Source organism: Helicoverpa zea, chromosome 22, assembly GCF_022581195.2.
Source record: "Helicoverpa zea isolate HzStark_Cry1AcR chromosome 22, ilHelZeax1.1, whole genome shotgun sequence".
Lineage (NCBI taxonomy): Eukaryota > Metazoa > Arthropoda > Insecta > Lepidoptera > Noctuidae > Helicoverpa > Helicoverpa zea.
The window spans coordinates 3,476,304-3,499,822 of NC_061473.1; the positions used below are offsets into that span (position 1 = coordinate 3,476,304).

General features: G+C 39.9%; 1 protein-coding gene across 3 annotated transcripts in view; it reads right to left on the reverse strand.

Moving 5' to 3' along the window:
• LOC124641293 (nucleolar protein 4) overlaps window positions 1–23,519 on the reverse strand; it is a 151,095-nt gene that overhangs the window by 67,487 nt on the left and 60,089 nt on the right. For all 3 annotated transcript variants that reach the window (XM_047179340.1, XM_047179339.1, XM_047179341.1), the window contains exons 2-3: window positions 3,708–3,842; window positions 1–858 (exon numbers count right to left, since the gene is read on the reverse strand). In XM_047179340.1, the coding sequence (XP_047035296.1) occupies window positions 1–858; window positions 3,708–3,842 (993 nt within the window). The remainder of the gene's footprint in view (window positions 859–3,707; window positions 3,843–23,519) is intronic.

A 23,519-nucleotide genomic window follows, 5' to 3' on the forward strand; every position in this document is an offset into this window, starting at 1 on the left:
CTTATTCTCTGAATCCCTGCGGTCCTGGTACGCCATACTCCTCATGTGCTTCAGATACGCAGTCGTAATGGGCACGTTGTAGTCCATCTCCTCTCCGCCATAATACGCCCCACCATCAGGTCTCCAAGGCTTCGGAAACCTCCCAAAGGAGTTGGACGAATATTCAATACTCGAAGGTAACAACTTCTTTCTAGGCGGAGACCGTGACTTCGGTGGGTCTTTAGACGTTAAATTAGCTACATCGAGTGGATTATATTTCTTCTCTTTTTTGGGTTCAGTCTTATCATTAGATACTTTGCTATCCACAGGTTTAGTACTTTCGCCTTCTGACTGCCTCGTGTCTTCATCTTTCTGCGGTCTTAGTAGTGGTGCTGGACTGTCAGTTACAACATCTTCAACGTCTATTAGACTGTTATCGTCTTTGTCTATTTCAGGGTCTGTTCTGACCGGTTCCTCTTCTTGAAACGCGGGTTCGACTGGAGAAGTTCTACTTAAAAGTGGTGCAGCTTCAAACCCGTTAACCTTCTTCGATGTTAACTCAATATACGTGGGTTCAGGATCCTCAACGTCAGTCGGTTTGGGGCTCTCAACTTTCTTGAGCGGCTGAAGTTCCGTGTACTCGAATTTCGGTTCGTAGTAATTAGAATGTGCGGCGTCTATCTCAGACTCCCAGTTGCGCGTGTAATCAGGCGCGCAGTGGGGCAGGAAGGGGAGGTAGGTGGGGTGTCGGGTGGGGGAGGGGGAAGGTGTCGGCAGGGGTGGGGGGGAAGCGCTGCGCGGGCGCCGCGCGCACTCCGCGCATCCGGTGAGGAAACGCGTGACGGCCTCCCGCGGCAGGAACGCGTACGTCTCCGTAATCTGTTGGCGAAAACATCCGTGATTAAGGGAAAGGAGAGAATATATTCTTTTGTGATGTTTTGTGTTCCACTGATAACATTACGAGTGGACGCGTCGGGTTGTTAGGAAACAAATGGAAATAACGCTCTCGAAGGTTTTGGACATAAAACGAGGATCTAAGTGCTATTTTTTCCAAATGTTGATCATGTTCGACCTGTTATCGGTAGGGAGATGGCAGTTGTACTTTAAAAAAATAATTTTAACAACTAAAACCACAAATCGGATTGCTCATTATGTACTTAGCTAAGTAGGAATATAAGTAGGTACCTACATAGTAGAATGGAAATTTGGAAAAGTAACTTAAATTTTGACAAAAATGGGAAAAACATTGAAGCAAATGTTAAGACGAAAATAGTGTAATAAGGAAAACAGTGAGAAAACAGTCTCATTCAATAAAACAATAATTATTTGAACGGGGGCCACCTTAAATTATAACTATGAATCGCTTCTTCGAACAAACTCCTCGATACCATCCAAATGCAGAAAGAATCTTGTCAACAGTGGCGGATTTACCAATAGGCCAAGTAGGCCAGTGCCTAGGGCGGCAGATTTAGAGGGGCGGCAAATTTAGCAATTTTTTTTACAGGTTTTTTTTTTTTATAATTGAGTATATGAGTACACAATCCATATATAAATAAACGATTAATAAACGCAAAATTAATAAACTGTAATATATACTTAGGTACTTACGTGATCATGAATTTTAAAATATTCTAATAGCGTTTCAATAAAAATAAAATAAAAAATCCGCTAGCTTCGCTTGCGGTTTTTTCATCATTCCTGGTTTGTTCTGCGCTCTTTGAGTCCTCAATCTAACAAAAAGTTAAAGCACCGAAGTAGCAAAAACAACTGACGATTTCTAAGCTGTTTATGAGGTGGAGGACTTTTGTGTCCCAAAACTCGAAAAATTTCGCGCTCGCTGCGCTCTCAGCTTTTTCACTTTACACTGGTTTTTTTTTCAAACTTGTTTGAGTATTTTTGTGTTCCAAGACTCAAAAAATTTCACGCTCGCTGCGCTCGCGCCTTTCACTTGACAGTGACTGTTTTCTGATTTCTTTAAGTGTTATTGCGTCCCAAACATCAAAAATTTCGCGCTCGCTATGCTCGCGGCTTCTTCTCTTTGCAGTGCTTTTTTTCCACTCTTGTTTGGGTAGGTATTTTTGTGTCCCAAAACTAAAAACTTTTTCACTTTACGGCGGTTTTTTTTTACTCGTTTTGGTACAAAATTATTGAGTTTTGGAACAGAAAAGTTTTTATATTTGTCGTTTTTTTTTGGGGGGTGCTCAATAGGTAGTCCGCCCCGGGTGCCACCCGATGCTACGCCGCCACTGAATCATAGCACCCGAACTAATGAACCGATTTCAATTTAGTTTTTTTTTTTTGTACTACAGGTGTTTTACGAGCGAGTGTTCTTAGACATGTTTGATGAAAATCGATTGAGCCGTTTAAAAGTTACAGAGGTTTTACGCTTCAAAGTCGCTGTCATATAAACTTGTTAACATTAAACTCTTCGGTACATAGAGGCTTGCAAAAATAATCTAGTAACTGACAGAAATATCATTAAGTTCACAATCATTAGAGGCGGCAAAAATTGAATGGCCTACTAGCGGCATGTTTGTAAATCCGCCACTGCTTGTCAATAGTTATGTTTGTCAATAGAATATCTACATTCAATACATTCCTTCAAACCATGAGACACCAACAGTCTTACTTATAAACGTGAATTAAATAATAAGTTATACTTAAGGGGTGTTTAAGAAAAAAACTTGCTTATAAACGAGGCTTAACTAAATCATTTTCTTAGCAATGTCTTAAATGAGCTGTCAAATTAAGTAGTCTCACACCCTTGTTTAACCCGCTAATTAGCAAAATGGCTGGATTCCCACCAGCTGATTTTTCATTTCCGGTTTATTGACAGCTCAAGTTTTTAATTTTATATTTTACGGATGCCATTGTTGCCATTACACAACGTTTTGATGACAAATATTTTTTTAAGCTACCAACATTCCGGTAGTGTTGAGAAATTAGTATGTTTTTATGTCATTATCTGTTCATTACTTAAGACATGCTTATGCAACGTTTATAGGTCAAAATAATTTAATCACTACTTAAGGCTTTAAGTAGTAATTAGTTAAAACAATGCTTAGAAGATGATTAGTTGATTTTTATAAGTAAGGCTGCAAATCTTTATAAAACCGGTGGCTAGCGCCATCTATTGGCTAAGCGCAGTAGCAAAGACAAACTTATAAAGCTCGAACGTTGCGTCAACCCTCTGTTCTCTACTACTCTTAGTGGTTCGAAAGAGTACCACTAGGTGGCGCTTTCCTACAAAATTTACATAACATAAATATAATGATAACATTTTCTACTTTACAAAGAACAATGTCAGACGTCTATAGTAACTTAGGCTCAATAAAAATATTTCATGTACAGTGAAAATTCTTACAGTTTTTTGTGTAGTTTAATGTCAGAAGCTTTTCTATGTTTTCCACTTTTGCATTGAACTTCTCAAAACCAAATTATTCCAAATTATTAAAACGAAAAACCTGAACTCGATAAACAAAATAATATGATTTATTTTTTTTTTGAAAAGTTCTAGATAACAATTTAATATTTTATAAGAAGTTAGTATTTTATATTTAAATTTTTGTAGTAAAGAACTTTGTGTCCGTGAGAATTTAGTTTTAAAAGTTGATTGGGTGGGCCGAAACCTGACATTGTTCTTTACAATGCTAAAAAAATAAGTACACCATATTTAATATTAGAATAATTTTGACATAGTAATAAATTAATATTTAACCAATACTCACTGTTCTATAAGTTCTTTTTTGGCCCGCATGCTTTCCAGGTCTTCCTTCTAATTCTACGTGAACCGTATAGATGATATCGAAGAAATTTTCCACAACGGCCACTTTTCTATAGACTGGTTCTTGATTTGGTGCATTCTGAAACAAGAAAAATGTGATTTTATTAAATTACATATTTTTCTGAAAGCGCCATCTAGCAAAAACAGGTCAGTACTAATGCATGTATGAGTTTCGTTCAGAAGCCGCTAGATGGCGTTACACGTTTGATTTAAAAGTTCATATGGCATTTTGTTTTCGGCGCGCTTTATTGGTGAAAATTCCCGCCAGTAGTGTATTTTATAGTATTTATTTCTACTAACTGTTACGCTTATAAAAAATCTAAGGACTTTAATTTCACCATAAAGTTAAATACACTATGTTATGAAAAGTTTAAAAAAATCATGACGATTATCTCAGTTGACAAACACAGGGCTGTCCAAAGCGGGTATATCATGTAATTTGTTTCATAAATTACCCGCGGAGGGCAATTAGTCCCGCGATCGCAGGTCGGCCGTAATTAGCCCGCTCCGGGCGCACGGGACTGCCGTAATTAGCCGGACGACGGGCCCCGGGACTGCCATAATTACCGGGATCTGTTGCGAGGCGCCGCACTATGTTTGCGGAATCCAACTTGGCTAAATAAATAGCATGTTGCATCCTCGTTTGTGATATTTATGTGAACATTGCCGTATTTACTGGGTAATTTTTCACGAGTAGGATTCCGGGAGCGTGCATATTTCTGTGTGGCATTACTTTAAATCGTCTTGTGCTGCTCATAAGTATTATGACGTATATACATATTACTATGACGTATATACATATATTTTTACATAACTTATACTGAGATATACATTAGTACTTAGCTCTTTTTTGTACCTAAAAAGTAGCTACCTAGTTACTTTTTAGCTTGCAAAAATCTGTTCCTTTTGAACGATTTTGATACGTCATCCAAAATTTAACTTTTTGCGACATTACTTCCAAACATACTCCTTAACCTGTACTGTTAATTTTAGTATCCCAAAAAACCGCTTCAAAACTCCCACCTCCTTTATATATCTTCGGTGGAAAAAACAAACACTTTATTTCACGGGCGCGGGCGACGAAACAGCCGTATCATCGGAGATGCTTATCCGGCGCGGTCTGGAAGTGGCCGCCGCCAGGACTAATGCCCACGGCAATTACAAGCGAAGCCGCCGCTTCTAGTGTGGGGGCCAGGTTTTTTGCCGATTTATATTAAAGGTAGGTATTAGGTAGGTGCCAAGGAAATATATTTTTGGAAATGGTAACTTTGTTTATTTTAAATCCAAATGTGTGGTAGGGTGAGAACATAATGACTCAGGTAAGTATGTTTCGCAAAATAACTGGAACGTAGCTGAAGATATTTTGTCAAAGACGTTGTTCGTACTTAGCGGGAATTAGTCCGTTTCAGTTTTGACAAATTCATATTTAAAAATAACTTTGTGCTAATAAGATACGAGAAATCATTCTTGAACCTCAAACTTAACTTTAGAATAAAATACCTACTTAAAAAATCTCCCAAAAAAAATTAAGCAAGACTAAAAAAACTAAAAACAAAACGGGTTATAAAGACAAAGTCGCATCACTATGCCTCGAGCGCGCCAATTAGCAGAGAGCCACCCGCGCCATTCGCGCCGAGACAATTCTCCCGCCAAATAAAAATAAATTGTACGAAATATCCGCGCCACCCGCCCGCCCGCTTTGTAAAATGCTCAACTTCGACCAAATTGTATCTGTTGTCGAATAGAAATGTTCGTGAATATAATATTACAGGTTTGAAGATGTTTCTATCATGTTTCTTGAGATGTCGACGATATTTGGTTACCTTTTGTACTTTTGTTAACAGCAGACTTCGAGTAAGACAACGAAGTTTGGAAGACTATTGCTGGAAGTCTGATCATGATTATGGTAACTAACTACTCACTTAGGTATGCAGATGTATTTACTTAAAAAGTTTATATGTATGCGAAACTATTTCACTGTAGCCTCCAAGACTTTGCATAAGTACCCCCATCTTATTTCGCAAAATAAATTAAAAATTGCAGCAAGTCAATTAAAATAGAGAGAAAACTGTAACCGCATCCAGTAAAACTACTACAAGTCTGAAAAAGTACGTAACAAACTAAATAAATAACCTGTAACCGAGTCCTGTAAAAGAATCCTCTCAAACACAAGAAACAAATAAATTCTGTGCACTGCGAGTACCAGGCAAGCAGCAACAGGTGGTGGTGTGAGCAATGCCTCATTGCGATTACACCTGCGCGTTCGATACCACTTTGAGTCCGATCCAAGTTTCTTCGCACACAAAAAAGCGCAGAAGGCGCAATGGGAAAATACAGTAGAATTCTAAGTGGTTACTTGGCAAGTCGCCTTAGCTATGATCCGCAGTAATATTTTAGTTCACACCAAACCAAGAATGGAGGACTAGGTATGTACTTTAATACATAAAGATTATGGAATCCTTACCTATGTAAACTAATTTATAGGATCTAGGTATCCTATAGCGCGCTCAGCGACAGACTCAACAATAGGAGCAAAAAGAAGCCCCGTTCTTGAATATTAAGTAGATACTCTATCCCTATTATATTCTATCTAATCCACATCGATTCTTTTCACTTCCAGGTTTCTTATTATGCGCCGACTAGACTTTCTGAAGTTCTTGCATATTTGTTGATAGCTACGGCGCCATGCGGGTAACTTTTCTTTAAAGTTGCTACTTCAGAAATGTGCAGTATTATACCTACTTATGATTTGTGGAAAAACTGATATAACGTTAATAAAAAATGTTCATTGAATGTCCTACGTGTCTTCATAAGTAAATAAAATACAATATATCGGGTGTGTCGTTCACAATCACATTAAATGAAATGTGTTCATATACTCGTTAATATATTATGTCGATTAACACAAAGAAAAAAGAAAAATACGTAAATATAAAAAAAATGAAATTTTCAAACAAAGTAAATAGAATAAAAATGTGCGAAAATTAGAACACCATATAAAGTCATTTATTACAAACAACTGAAATTCTCCCTTGTAAACTGACAGCTGTCAACTGAGTGCTTAGTGCGAGTTTTCGTGAATTTTTTTACGGACTCACATGAGAGCGCGTATACTAAGATTTGTATGCAGTGTTGCCAACTTAGTGGATTTTCCACTAATACTGGTGGTTTAAGTCCCCTATTTAGTGGCGAAATGTTGAAAGTACTGCGGGTCAAGTAGCGAAATGTAAGTTTTGTGGTACAACTTTAAGGAGTTACTATGGAGATTTGAAGTCTCACGGAATGTCAAAAAAGCATCTACAAAACAAAAAGGTGAACGACTACTATATAATTATATTAAGTACTCATTCATTGGTCAAATGCGTAACTAAACAATTTGTGAAACTACTACGCCGATTATAATTTGTGAAGGATTCGGATCGGGTCGGATGAATTGCTAAACAGATGTAATGCTTTGTCTGTTTTAATTTTCTATCGTTGCCGAGTTACATCTTTGGATGATTAAATTGTTTTAGGTTACAATAAAATATTTAAAGGGTCATTCTAAGTTAAGAAGTACTTTCGACGGCAACAACAAAAAAATACATTTTTTTTCAATAAACTTTACAAATAACCTATTTATCACTTAAAACTAAATGTTTCCTATGTGGTCACTCAAATTTATTGTAGAAATGTACGTAATTAAGTCACAATAAGCTCTAATATAAGAAAAATGTCTCTCCCCTGGTCTGTCCCCCAACCGACTTTATTTGTAAATCAGTAATTATGAATGTATTAAAATTCAATAATTATTTTAAACTCTTTAATTTTATAGGTACAGTAAACTTAGTAATAGTATCTTACAAGTAAAAGTGCTTTTATTCCAATTCTTTAAAAAAAATATGAACACCGAAATTTGTCCAACGAGTTTCGTGTCTCGTCCCCTGGTCTTTTGTTTTCGTTCAAAAATCAGTTTTGCTCTCCTAGTCTGTAGAAGTTGTGACCTTGAATGCATAGTGTGTAACGTGAAGTTAGCAGCAAACGGCGCATAAGCAACTGAACCGCCTTTATTGTCGGCCATTTCGATCACGCTACTCGCTGGGTGCAGAAGAGTTATGTGAATGCAGTCTTTCCTCTGGTAAGTTTTACATTGCAATTTTTTGTTAAAATACTAACATATACTTCAATATTTACTATGAATAGTGTGTACATTGTTATGTTTGTGTGTGAATGACGTGCGCGAAATACTTTTACGGCTATTTTAGATTTCTATCGAAAATGTATCTCCCCTGGCGTATTTCCCCTGGCTCTTTTGATGGCAGGGGAGATACTTAATGTCCAGGGGAGATACATTTTTACGCGTTTCCGTTAATACTTCTAGTTTTCTCTAATCCTTTACTTGGCGTTATGCTTATTTTAGCTTTACAATACAATATTACGTTTTATTTACAGAAAAATGGCTTGAAAAATGGAAAAGAAGAGGATAGCAAACGATTACGATATCAAAGAATTAAAAATGACCCGGATAAGTATTTCATCGTTGTACTTGTTTTTTTTTGTAGCGTTGGACTGCACAGATTTAAGTGGATCTATTTTTCCGCTTGTTTTTTTATTTTCAGGTTTCTTGCTTTTCTTGCTCGAGTGGACTTTTGCTGCACGATCTCCCGCGAAGCAGCTAGCCTACTGCCGGACTGCCACCGTGGGATCTGGAGGCGAGAGTCTTCTTGCGCCTGTACTACTGGCGCGAGGAGGCTCAGGGCCGGGAGGGAACTCCGTTGCCGCGGCAAGTTGTCGAGCAGCGGGCGGAGCTCCGGCGCGATCTCATGGTGGCCTGGAGGGAACGACTGTCGTAACCCAGTGCAGGGCACGCCACCATAGTGGCGGTAAGTCCCCTCTTTGAGGAGTGGCTCGGGAGGAGTCACGGCGCCCTCACGTACCGCATGACGCAGGTCCTCACCAGACACGGTTGTTTCGAGAGGTACCTGCATCGAATCGGTCGTGAGGAGGCGCCTGGGTGTCACCACAGTGCGGACAGCCCCGAGGACACGGTGGACCATACAGTCCAGGAGTGCCCTGCGTGGGAAGGGCACCGCCGGGTCCTCGTCGAGGCTTTAGGCGGCGGCGACATCTCGCGTCCGGCCCTGGTTCAGACCATGGTCCGGGGCGAGAGGGAATGGGATGCCGTCGCCTCCTTCTCGAGCATGACTGCTTCGCACCTTTCATCCCGGCCGCCGCGCTGGAGCAGGTAGACACCACGGGCGCCAAGTGTCGCGAGACGACTCCCGGCCACCGTAGGCGTAGGTCTGTGAGCGGTGAGTTCGGGTGGCTCATCGCTCATGTCTATTTTTAGACAACAGACCCGTGTCGGCGGCGCGCGTTGTTCCACGCGCTCCTCAAAGAGATGTCAGCATCCCCAGCGGGGCCCAGTAGGGCCAAGGCCTGCCAGGGCTGCGGGTTGTTCAAAAGAGATACCGCGGCCCTGGCACATAAAAGGCCTGCGACTTTTGATGATTTTTGACGTCGGTAAAAAAAAGTTGACTTTTGCTGTGCTGCCTGCGTTCGCCTGTTTATATTTTGAGGAGGCGGTGGGCCTTCATTATCTGAACATGGTGGTGTTACAAAAGCATTACTTATATCTTGGAGTGCTAAACGTCTTCTACGAATTTTTGCTTTTTCTCTCCATATTTCAAGTTACTGTTATTCAAAAGAGAATTTTTTGTTTTTGTTTCTTTTTATTATTGTTTTTCATGTTTTGTACCTAGCACATAAGACTGCTAAGAAATGAAAAGTCTGATTATAAATAATTCATAATTAAAATATATAAAGATGATTCTTAAAATTAACCTTGTTATATTTTTTATCTCTTCCCTGTTCATGAAGTATCTTCCCCTGTACACCTTGTCTCTCCCCTGTATTGCGTATTTCCCCTGGTCACTTATAAAACGAGATAAACCCAAAAAATTGACTGGCCCTTTTGTAAACGTTTTCAACGTAGCCGTTTACATTTAAAAATGTATACTTAAGTAAAAATATATAAAAAAAAACTCGTGCCGCCATTTCATACAACGAATTACCTCTTAACTTAGAATGACCCATAAACAATATTTTTTTAGTGGTGAATTTGGTGATTTTAAGTGTGGGATAAATTTTTGTTAGTGGTTTTCTGGTGGTTTTAAAAAAGTCGTGGTGGCCTAGTGGGCAAAGAACCAACCTCTCGAGTATGAGGGCGCGGGTTCGATTCCAGGTCAGGCAAGTACCAATGCAACTTTTCTAAGTTTGTATGTACTTTCTAAGTATATCTTAGACACCAATGACTGTGTTTCGGATGGCACGTTAAACTGTAGGTCCCGGCTGTCATTGAACATCCTTGGCAGTCGTTACGGGTAGTCAGAAGCCAGTAAGTCTGACACCAGTCTAACCAAGGGGTATCGGGTTGCCCGGGTAACTGGGTTGAGGAGGTCAGATAGGCAGTCGCTTCTTGTAAAGCACTGGTACTCAGCTGAATCCGGTTAGACTGGAAGCCGACCCCAACATAGTTTGGGAAAAAGGCTCGGAGGATGATGGTTTTCTGGTGGTTTTAAAAGTTGACTCTGGTGGTAAGCTTCTACAACTGTTGGCAACACTGTTTGTATGGAACAAAAACAGGTTCCAATTTTTGACACTAGGTGGAGCTGTTTTTGTTCCATACAAATCTTAGTATACGCGCTCTCATGTGAGTCCGTAAAAAAATTCACGAAAACTCGCACTAAGCACTCAGAGTGCTTAGTGCGAGCTTTCTGATCAAAACATTCGATACTCCTAACTTTATCTCTGCTTTACACATGATGTTGTAAATTATAAAAACAAAAAAATACTCCTGCGGTTAAACCACTGATTGGATTAGCTTATTTTTTTTACAATTAGCCATAGAATATCATAAATAAAGTATATGCGATAGGATTTAATGTGATTACGAACAACACACCCTGTATATAGGTTGTAATGTCATAAAAATAGATGAGATAATTTCACAAACTAACAAAAACAAATGAAAAGCAAAACGTCACAACATTTCTTTTCTTGCAACGCAGAATTCATAAAATAAGGAGCTTGTCAAAATAAATAATGTAATGAATCGCCAACAATTTAAAACAGGCTCCAACTCCCTTATGTAATATGGTCTCCTGGTACTCTCTGGGGTGGCGATGGCGGCCGGATGAACAGACAGAGGGGGATATCCGGCCCTGCCAGTTGAACCGGTAACCGAATGTGACGCTCACGACTTCATAATGGAAGGAATTGTATACTATTGACTTTCATTTTGTAAAAAGAATGGACTAAAGATGACAATACTTTGGGTTTGAGACATACCTACAATTAATAAATTAACACAATAAAAAATGATGGTGGAAAAACATTGCAAGAAAAGTTGGACTCGAAGTCTGGTATAATGATGATCTTGAAAAGCTTGCCAATGACGAGACAAATATACACTATTTATTGGCTTTCAAAAGAACGTCAATACATCCTTGACGAAGACGAAGATAGCTGAAACGGATTAAAACCTAGATGCCTAGATTTTACATGGCGAAAACAAAGTTTTACATCAAAGTGAGGTTTACACGAGCAACGCAGTCCATTACACAGAGAGTGGCCATCGGAAGCCGGTCCATTTTGAGGCTAAAACCAGGGCTGTTAGGCTAAGTTTAGACTAACGGACAGACAGAAATGACGCGACTTTTTTAGGACCAAATGACTCCCTGTGATATGTGCGAAGTTGGTGGGGGATTTTCAGAATCAGAATGACTGAAACCCGTCCATATTGTGGACTGTTACCCTTTGTGACTCAACGCAGTGATAACTCTTTCGAACAATCCCGTGGATGTCAAATGTCTATGCTCATCAAAGTTCAAGTTTGTTTGTGTTACCGCTGTTGCGACGCTTCCCCGTTTCACACAGAAATTCGTTGCATATGTGATTTGATTCTCTAGATCATGACATTCCTAGACGTATCATCATGACCTTACCAGGTCGAAATTAAGTTTGTTTATATCACTTTCACGCTAAAACTAGGAAATGAGTGGAAGAAGACCTATAGTCAACCGGGCAAAATGTAACTCTCTCAGGATGATGCCGGTGAAACCTCGTTTAAAATCGACGATTGTTCTGTTATTTGAATTCAGAATAACTTCAAACAGCCATAAATCATTTGACGTACGGTGTACCGCTTGACGGTGTAACCTCACCTTACGGGAGTCTCCACTAGGAGCTAACGACTTGGGTTTGCAGAAGCACGCCACAGCGCGCACGCTCAGGTGAGGATGCAAGTCAGTCAGGGAGACAAGGGCATTCTGGTAAGATGATGTTTAGAATTGAAGCATCATTTGAAGAAGCCAGGCTAAGATCAATTTATTAGAAAGTAAATGTTACTAATTCGTTTTATAAAAGCAATATTTGGACAGAAATGATCTGTGCCCTTCCTTCGAATTTGAAGAGGAGATATGACATAAATGGGATTGAATTATGCAAAGGGTTACTGTATTATCATAAAGATATAGTTACAAATGCATTAGTATGTATATTACTGCATTGTAAGTGTGTAACATTTAACTTAACAATATTATAATTCTCACGCTATAAACACGAGCTGACCAACCCAACCCTGTCACCGCTAGCGTTAAAAAACTACAGTCACCTACAGTACCGTTCGCCAAAACCGTGCCGTCCGCCAAAATCGGCACGTGAGTGATTAAGCAGCGGTGAGACAGTGGTGTGGTCGCGTCGCGTCGGACGGCAATTGATCTACGATCGTTAGTCGCGGCGGCCCCGGTCGCTGCGACCCGCTACATTCCTGATACGGTAGGGATGGTACTGGCGAAATTATAATGGAGTTTAGGAAATAGTGCATTTTAACAGCAAGATTGTTTTGGTAAAAATTTAATAATTAATCACACACAAGTAGGTTGGCAGATTTTTTCTTTATAAAATGATCTTACTGGAAAGTCATGAGGTGTCGAGCCCCTTAGGTCTGGCATAACGCTGGATCTGCCAAAGATTCAATTCGACGTCCCTTTCCCAGAAACACGGTAGAAATCGAAACGGCATGATAGTCATCCGTTCTCGAACGAACAGATTGCGGCAAACGTTGCAAAAGCGGTCGACTCATGCCTCTATCAGCCTCACACAGTTACCCACGCGACGGCCACGACCACAAAAAAATACAAAACTTAAATACAATAACATTGACAGCCCTACCAACCCTAAGATGCCCGACACTTGATCCGCGATCCCAACCGTGCCAGCCCGACGTCGACGCCAAAACACTATACACCCCTACACCTACATATACAGGATGATCGACGATCCGGCTCGCCGCCCCAAGTGGGGCGCGCTTCGGCAAAATCGACGATGCGGCTTCGCCCCGCGCGGGGCGCGCTTCGGCAAATAGCCCGCCAGCACACGAATAGTAATTACGAATTGGAGCCGTGTCGACGTAAGCCGGATATAGGGTTACAAGTAATTTTTTTATAAAAGATGCTGTTTCTGTTGAATTTTCGAATCCAGTGGACCTAAGACTTTCAGACTCGTTTAATATGATAACTATCGCCCTGGTTTCACATGGATATGAATGATGATCTTTTCTCATGAATCCAACTATTTATTGCTTGAAATATTAGATTCAGATGTATTTTTTTAAGTTTTGCGAAAAAACAGACGGAGCTCAGGGCAACTTCTATGTAAAATGACTAAACAGTTACTCCGTAAGTAATATTCCAGGATAAAGCACTCAAAATATATTAGTCAGTGTAGTGTACCATATGGTTAAGAGCCATACAAGTTTCAATATTCGATCGACGACCAATGCTAGGGGGTGTCAAAATTAAATAAAACTCTTACAGATTGCCTTCACTCGATCATAACAGACATTTGCTATTGTATTAAGTCGTGGGGGAAGAGGCATGGTTTTATCCCCCTTGTTATAAATAATGTCTGTCTGTATCTACAGGAAGATATTTGGCTTTCCAAATATCTTCTATCGTCCTGATTTTGAAGGAAGTTATTATTTGTAAGCGTGTGAAATGATGGAATTTTGGAAATTGAAGGAAAATGCTCCTTAGAAGTTGATTTCCAAATTGCACCGAAATAAATATAAAACTACAACGGCAAATACCGCAGTGTTAACTTCCTAATTTTTATATAAGCAATTTAAAATATGTAAGTATATCTCTTTCTTAATTTTATTTATCGATCCTTTATGTTAATTTGGACTGAAATAACTGATTAAAACTGAACATTTTAATGTCCATACCATGTATTCCTCACACACGCTTGCTACATCAGTCTTAATCATTTTTTCTCCCATATATACTATAATACCCCAGTAACTCCAAAAAGAAAATACCAACTACAGAAGTATCATATACCTACACATTATATACTCCTACGTTCTAAAACAAGGTCTTTCAGTCCTGTCGAGTGTTAGCGACCCGCAGCTTCTCGCCCCCAGTGCTGTTTGCTCCGGGACACTTTCATCTAGTTTGCGGACAAAAGGGCGACCATGATGGGTGAGAAATTGTTGGATTTTTGGAGGATGAAATTATGTGGGGTTAAAGTGTACTGTGGAGGTATAATGTACTGCATAGTAAAGAAAGTAATTGTTTTTTGATTCTTTGATTGAAATATTTAAGTAACTAAGAGGTTACTAAACAAAAATCTCCTTTGTCAACATAACGCTATATGAAGTTTAATGCTAGCTTAATACATACGTGCATTGCGCCAACTTTGCTCGATTCTGGCGCCTTAAAACAATACATTTTTTTTCTCTTTTCTAAACAACTTATCCGCTTTATTAACACTACACTAGTAAGTAACAGTACCAAGTATTTCCAAACGCACAGTCACCCTACAGCCACCATGTTCAATAGCCTGCTTTTTGCCCGGCGTCTCTACGGAATGTTTTGTAGACACCGCTCAAATGGCTTTGTGACGATTCCGCTCAAGACGACTGCCATCCCATGATTAGTTTGCATAGATGCTGCTCTCTGCAGATGCGCAGAGAGGGAAAAAGGATCAGAAATATACGGCTATGTATAGGGGTAATTGTGTTTTTTTTTTCAGAAAAGTTCTTGTGTCTTTATGTATTAAGAACGTGCTAATGCAGAGATATAACCAAACAAAGTTTGAAAAAAAAACTTATAAACGAAAACCGCCCCAAAATAAACCGCATTTAATTTACGTCTACTATCCAATCCTCCACCGCAAAACTTACAAACACCGAACAAAACCTTTAAATAAAACCTAATTAAAAAAACATTATTCCGCAGCCAACTTCATGCACATTTCCGACAAACGTAGCACGGGATCGGGCTCAAAATAGTCACATCACTAACGCCCCATTAAAATCAGGACACCACTATTTGCGGCGGGCCGTCCCAACCCCTCGGACGTCGGCCGTTTGCATATGTGCCGTGCCGTAACTGCCGTCTGTGGCGTTCGTGCCGAAAATGTCCACTCTGCCGTGGAGAACAAAATTACTAGTGGAGCTGCTATAGCGAAAAATGTCCTAAGAAAGTAGCGCGCCAAAATACGGGGATGCGGAGGATGGGGAACGCCCATATACGACTTTTTTGGAACCGATCATTTTTTGTATTATCAAAAATCGATGTCAGATGTCTTAAAGAGCCACAACACCTCGTTTGTTCTGTCGTAACTGATCGTTTTAGTCACGAATTTGACCTAGAAGATGGCGCCTGACCTATGCATTATGGCATCTCCGCTCATCTTTTACTCCGTGCCCGTGTGCCCGTGAAACGAACAACGGATGGTCGCATTGACGCAAAGTACGCTTGGCAGAATTAGTAGTTTGATTAACTACCGACACGCTTAATGGATTGGACGCCGGTCAGTGATGTTCGAGGTGCTTAGGCCTATGTTAATGTTATTAAGAGGTTTGTCCGTGTGTGGGAGGTAGATATTGAATTAAGTGAAGGGGGATTTGAATATCAACAACACTACCGTGAGCTGGGTTGACTTTTGATAGGTGACGAAAGAAAAATAGTTATTCAAGAAGATGATTAAAGATGAGATTATAAAGATGACGGTCACTTCGAATTGTGATATATAAAACGACCGATAATAAACCGATACGTGATTTTCAATATAACCAACAACTCTGAACCCAATGAGGGGTAAAAATACAAATCCCTATTATCGGGCCGCCGCTGTATTTTACGACCGCCAACATAAGTGATGGGGAGGGAATATCCGTAACCGGGACCACACATCTCCGTTCCTACACGTCTGCCCGACGCCCGACGCTATTGTGTCCGACAGACCGACACTCCTCGCAAGAATTCCCGAACTGAGATATTAAAACTCGCACGGCTTTAGCAAATTGTTCGTGCGAGCTTGCTGATGAAATGTAATGTAAGCTTAAAAATTGTTGCGAAATGTTGCTGGGATTTTGTAGACAATGTGAAGAAGTGATTACAATTGGATTGTTTGCAGATACAAATACAGTCTTCTTTTGTTTTGTTTAACTATCATACCTATCTTTCGAACTATGATTTCGCTGATTGCAGGAGTCCTACGGTTTACATACAAGGTTTGATGACCGATACAAAGCTTTCTCCAGCTCCATAAAAATCTCAACGCAAAAATCGCGAACAGAAGTCCTCAGCCAGCCATTCATAAAATATTCAAAAGTGAAGTCACATTCAGAATCTTCGGGTGCACCGAAACCCGGCCGAAAGCTCTCGTAAGTAACCCTCATAAAGTATCGGGTCCCTTCCATTGTTGAGGGACGATTTTTACCTGTCAAGTGTCTCTGTGACCCGGATTAGCAGCGGAGGGTTGAATGAGTGCGACCCAGCTTGAGAACTTGATGCCTAGATACGGTTAAATTATAAATCTTTTTGGGTTTTTGTCTGAGATGGTGGCGAGAATAACAAAGTGAATGTTTGGATGTAAAAACATTTTGTAAGTATCAAAATAAAATTGTATGACGTACAATCCCAGTAAACAGCTACGGTAATACCAGGCAAGCATAAGTTATTTGCACATTTCAACTAGAAAATCTCATGCCTCTCCCCTAATAATAATACGCATGGGTACCAGGGCTTCATACAAAGGCAGGCGTTTACCTACAATTCCACAGGATCCAGCTCCCGCATCGTACAGACCACATGCCCGAGGCAAGTTCGCAGTAAAAATATAACCGACATATTGTGGCCTGTGGGATATATTGCGGTTACATTTATGCGTTCCTAGTATTTCTGCATTTCGTGCTTTGTATTTTTATGGGAAATTAGAGGTCACCTTTGAAACAAAAATTAGAGTCCATTAAAAGAAAAAGCATTCTGATAAACTCATACTTTGACGTATTTTTTGTACTACAGTTCATTTAAATAAATCATTATGGTATTTTTGCTGGAACTGTTTTCATGGACGCAGATCATATTTAAGTTACGCAACGAATGAATCAAAATATTCGTGTTTCATCAATATTTATTTTAAGTGCATATTCATTTCTCTCTGTGTAGCAAAATGCGTAGTGAGGCATTAAAAGAATGCAAATACAAAGTAACACATTTTTGGCAGTTGCAAATTCAGTATCGATATCAGAATTAAAGGGGTGGTCAAAGTTAATGTAAGACAAGACTTAAATTATGTGACTATCAAACCACGACGAGTAACAACGACAGAAAATGCTGTATAACAATTTTCCTGGAAATAAAAAGAACCCCCACTATAACCGAGAAGGGAAAACACTAAAGACGAAGACAGCCACAATTAACAAAGACGGGAAAACTGGTAAGCGGGAGCAAACGAGAACGTGACGTAATAAAAGAACATAAAAACTACCAGGGGACCAGAGACGGGAGGGGTAGGACGCTCTGGGCGTAAATAGCCGGGACCATCCGGCGAGCGAAGCACCCCGCAGGGTTGACACGCTTGACACAAGCAGATACGGGCGAAAAGTTTGAAGCCAACTAGTTCGCGTAACACCCAAGGGATAATAGGGTGATAATGTGAATTAAAAACTGTCTGTGAGTTTTAACGACATACTAGAACTAGACACGAGCTGAGGCGAACGGTTTAAAGCACAGTGCGACAAACTAGGAGCGACATTTTCTCTGCCGTATTTTATCGTTATACGACCCACGAATGGGAAAGTCCAACTTTGCAGAATACATATGTAAATTCCTCTTCAATTCGCTGCGTACATAAGACCTTTGCAATATATGTACCTATGTCTGACACAGTAAATAAAATTCAATTTCGAGAAAGAAAATGCAGTATTTTTTTCGTTTCTGCCAGCCCTGTCCGGGCGAATGACAATAGTCCGGCGTGTCGATACTGTGACGTTTAACAGCGCGGCAAAACGTCAGATATACACACTCCAGTAGGTTTAACGGTTTATATTCTCTCTGCACTGAAACTAAAGCATTTTTAATGGCTTGCCATCGCCATTAGCTGATTGATAAACTGATCTATCCGTTGTTTTGGATTAGAGATTTTTGACATTAGCTCCATGATATAAAGTCATACAATCTCAAAGGACGGATATTGAAAGCTGCACCTTTCAATATATAATTAATGTACAACAACAATATTGAAGATTCTAGGAGCTTGTCGACGCTTTCAAACTAAAGTTTTCATGAAAATCTCTAAGTACTATGTTTTTTTAGGTTTCTGTTATGCCATACGATGTCGATAGATACCCGGTTGCGTATGGAATGCTCACTCTCCAAAAACCAGTATGGCTTCGTACCAGGCATTTCAACCATTGACCCAACGTTTGCAATGACCATGATCGCAGAAGAATACAGAGCAAAGATTCAGCCCCTATATATCGCATTTCTTGACATGGAAAAGGCTTTTGATCATGTGCCTCGAAGTACCATTTGGTGGAGTCTCAGGAGACGAAATGTCCCAGAAGCATACTTCTCAGTAATTGCCGACATGTACAGGAATGTTCGTTCGTTCATAAGAACTAATGTAGAGTGACAAAATCCATCCCTGTCACAGAAGGGGTTCATCAAGGTTCGGTTTTGAGCCCATTCTTATTCAGCCTCGTGCTGGACACGCTCACCGAGGATGCTCAACAGAAAGCATCGTGGACTTTTGTGTACGCGGATGATGTAGCAATCTGCACAACGACTCGTGAGGCTCTGGAAGACGCTCTGGAGGCATGGAAGAGACAGTTGCAGGCAGGTGGACTAGTTCTGAGCGTTTCGAAGACCCAGTATATGGAGTGCAACGTGCCTATCCCCCGTACTGACCCGATAGTGGTTGATGGACAAGTAGTTCAACAGTGCGAAGAGTATAAATACCTGGGTAGCATAATTGCCAAATCCGGAAGCCTGGAAAATAACATTCAGAACCGAATATCAGCCGCCTGGCTTAAGTGGCGCGAGCTTACAGGAGTTACCTGCGACAGTCGAATGCCCATTAAACTGAAAGGGATTATTTACAAGTCAGTCATAAAACCAGTTCTCATTTATGGAAGCGAGATGTGGGCCGTAACAAAAAAGCATGTCAGTACCATCCAAGTTGCCGAGATGAAGTTGTTGCGGTGGATGTGCGGAGTAACGAGGCTCGATAAGATCCGTAACGAGTACGTACGCGGTAGCCTTGGAGTACGCGATGTCGCCGAAAAACTTCAAGAAAAACGGCTGCGATGGTACGGACATATTAAAAGGAAACCACCTGAGTACATCGGCAATGCGACACTCAATCTCGATATACCCGGTCAAAGTAAGTAAGTTGAGTGTCGTATGTAAAGATATGATAAGCTGCGAACTCGAAGAGGAAGATGTCCAGAATAGAGCGAAGTGGAAGAAGAAGATACGGAAAGCGGACCCCGTCACAAGACGGGATAAACGCTAAGAAGAAGAAGAAGTTATGCCATACGACGTTATAACAATTTTGGCGAAGGCAAAAGTGTTCTTACATTACTTAGTAGAATAGAAAAAAAATAAAACTTAGGCATCGTTCAGACCAAACGTATTGTCGGCCGCTGACTGTGAGCGCGCGTTACGCAATTTATTGCTTTTCCATATATATTGAAATTGTCGTTCACACCGAACCGACTATACGCTATTACGTCGTCTGTTGTCGCTGACTCTCAGTGGCCGATTATTTTACTACGCGACTATGCACGGCGGACGCGGATTGGCTACGCGGACGCAGTTGCCGAATAGCGCCGCTCCGCCGCGCCCGCACCGCCGCGCGCCTCGGCCGCAATACACGTGACACCTCGCGATGTTCGACACCGAAAAGTTTATTGCAGAAGTACATTCTAGAGAATGTATTTGGAATGCGAATTCAGAAGAATTTAGTGATAGAAACTTACGAAGATGCGCTTGGGAAGACATAGCATCTGTTATGTATGAAGATTGGGGGGTTCAAATACTGAGCTCTTTTATGTGTAGAATAGTCAGCCGCTCAGCGTACGCATCTAGTGTGAACCTACACGAGCCTATTCTTTTGTTCACACATGAAGCGCATCGTACGCTATAGCTTATTGTCGGCTTGGTGAGTACGGGTACTGCAGATTGAGTCGACGTTCACACTGGGGCAGACAGTGAGTATACTCACAGTCAGCGGCGGACAATACGTTTGGTGTGAACAATCCCTTAGTACAGTATCGTAGTGAAATTGAAGGACAAAAATCATCTTGCGCAATCTAACGTCACTATAAAATACAGTTTCTAATCTAAAGTACTAGGCGCGCATAACGATATAAGGATTATTCGTATTAGGAAAAACGATAGAGTGCAGTTAATCATCTGCCTAGCCTTTACCCAACAATTTTGGGGTCTTCTAATCTAACGGATGGAGCGGAGTACCAATGTTTTATAAGAATCGACTGCCTATCTGACCTCCTCAACACAGTTACCCAGGTAACCCAACACCCCTTGGTAAGACTGGTTGTCAGACTTACTGGCTGGCTTATGCATTATGCATATAATTTGTTCAAGTTTATGTTGTTGTTTTTTCAGGAATCTAAGTAAAAAACTTATCAACCCGAGCACGCAGCACTAATCATCTCTAATAGGGTTGAAAGCAGTGTTGTGCCACGGAACACGTATCGATAGGAATCGATAAGACACGTCCCGCGCTGCTCATAGACAATTGAATTAGTGTTCCGGGACTCACGTTTATTATCTACGGTGTCTGAAGAAAACATAGACAATTTAATTATTTTTGCTTCTGTGGCTTTATAGTAAGTATGAATGAAGCTGGTTATGATCGTTTGATAAATGATTAAATTTTGAGGCTATTTATAGTTTTTATTCGTTATTTTTTTACTGTAATAGACTGCATACATATCGCATGTATTCAAGTGTATAAGAAATTGTATTGGTTCTGGGAATATAGGTATTACCAATCAATTCACGAAATAAATGTAATTTTTGTGGTATTACACAATTTGTTGATTGGTTTTCTTAAGCAAATATTATTAAGTCATACAACTTATTCAAACAAATATTATTAAACGGTTTTATTTAGCTTACCCCGTTTGTTTTATTTATTATTTATTCATTCTTGGGTCAAATTTAGTAATTCAAATTTCACCCTCTTCCTGTCAACCGATTAATCTGAAATTTTGTATACACCTTTAATTCCGATGACAATACAATATAGTAATATCAATAACATTGTAAATCCAATATGGCCGCCGGCACAAAATGGCGGATAACGTAGATTTTATCAATCCCATCAATATGGGTATCAAATGAAAGGGCTCAACAAGCAGAATACAATATACTATAAAAAATTGAAATCCAAGATGGCGGCCGCTACAAAATGGCGGATAACGTAGGTTTTATCAATCCCATCAATATGGGTATCAAATGAAAGTTCTCAACCAGTAGAATACAATGTACTATATAAAATTAAAATCCAAGATGGCGGCCTCTACAAAATGGCGGATAACTTAGGTTTTATAAATCCCATCAACATGGGTATCAAATGAAAGGACTCAACAAGTAGAATACAATTTACTATAAAAAATGAAATCCAAGATGGCGGCCGCTACAAAATGGCGGATAACGTAGGTTTTATCAATCCCATCAATATGGGTATCAAATGAAAGTTCTCAACCAGTAGAATACAATGTACTATATAAAATTAAAATCCAAGATGGCGGCCTCTACAAAATGGCGGATAACTTAAGTTTTATAAATCCCATCAACATGGGTATCAAATGAAAGGTCTCAACAAGTAGAATACAATTTACTATGCAAAATTGAAATCTAAGATGGCGGATAACGTAGGTTTTATCAATCCCATCAATATGGGTATCAAATGAAAGGGCTCAACAAACAGAATACAATATACTATAAAAAATTAAATCCAAGATGGCGGCCGCTATAAAATGGCGGATAACGTAGGTTTTATCAATCCCATCAACATGGGTATCAAATGAAAGGTCTCAACAAGTAGAATACAATTTACTATGCAAAATTGAAATCTAAGATGGCCGCCGCTACCAAATGGCTGATAACAATTTTTTATCAATCCCACCAATACGGGTATCAAATGAAAGGGCTTCACAAGTAGAAAACTGTCAGTAACTCCAGCTCTCAACAGCTGTCAGCTCCCAACAGGGCCAAGGCCTGCCTGGGCTGCGAGATTGTTCGAAAGAGTTACCGCGGCCCTGGTACATAAAAGGCCTACGACGGAACAAAACGGTTTCTAGTCAAGAGTCTGACACTCCCTCACCGCTGCTGACCCACAGCAGGAGAGGTCATGTGATGATTTTTGGGGTTGTTAAAAAAAAAGTATCTGGAAGGGCTATGTATTGAGGAATTAGATTGTAATAAATTGTCAGGTAAGAGACCGTGTAATAATGATACACTAAATGAATTAGATAGAATGAGGAATATTCGGTACGCATTTTCATTAAATACTAAAAACTAGAAAATAAAAAATCGGTAAAAAAACTTTTAAGTTAAACGGTTTTATCTTATGTGCACTGAAAACTAGAAAATAAAAAAATAGTTACTTACCTGTCAACCTACGTAGGTGGTCCCGGTCATATTAAACTAAAATAAAAACGTGGGGCCCCTGTGAAATCCTACCTATAAATAAATAAATAATAAATAATGTCGGGACACCTTTTCACACACGGTCGGTTAGCCCCACGCTAAGTTATTAATTAACTTGTGTTATGGGTGCTAACACAACTGATAAACTACATATAGCTACATATATACATATTTATAAATACATATTGTAACACCCAGACCACGACCAACAAGCATGCTCATCACACAAATGTCGATCGAACCGGGAATCGAACCCGGGACCTCAGATTCGGCAGTCCGGCTTGGTGACCTTTGCGCCACAGAGAAAAGTACCTATGGCAAAGCATATCTTTATACTTTGGTAGATCATGAGCTCGGCGTTCGCTGGTGAAGCCGCTACGGCTGATTATTGATTGTCAAAATCTCCAGTTACGATTATAGTAAGTCGATGCAATCCACACCTATTATACCTCTAGAAGAAAGTACTACAGCAATAGTTAATGGGCCCCACGTTTTTATTTTAGTTTAATATGACCGGGACCACCTACGTAGGTTGACAGGTAAGTAACTATTTTTTTATTTTCTAGTTTTCAGTGCACATAAGATAAAACCGTTTAACTTAAAAGTTTTTTTACCGATTTTTTATTTTTAATGCTAAATAGACAACATATTAAAACTTCGTGGTAAAACGATTCGATTAGCAAGAAATTTACAGTATCTGCCGGGGCTGCGGGATTGTTTGGAAGAGTTGGTACATAATG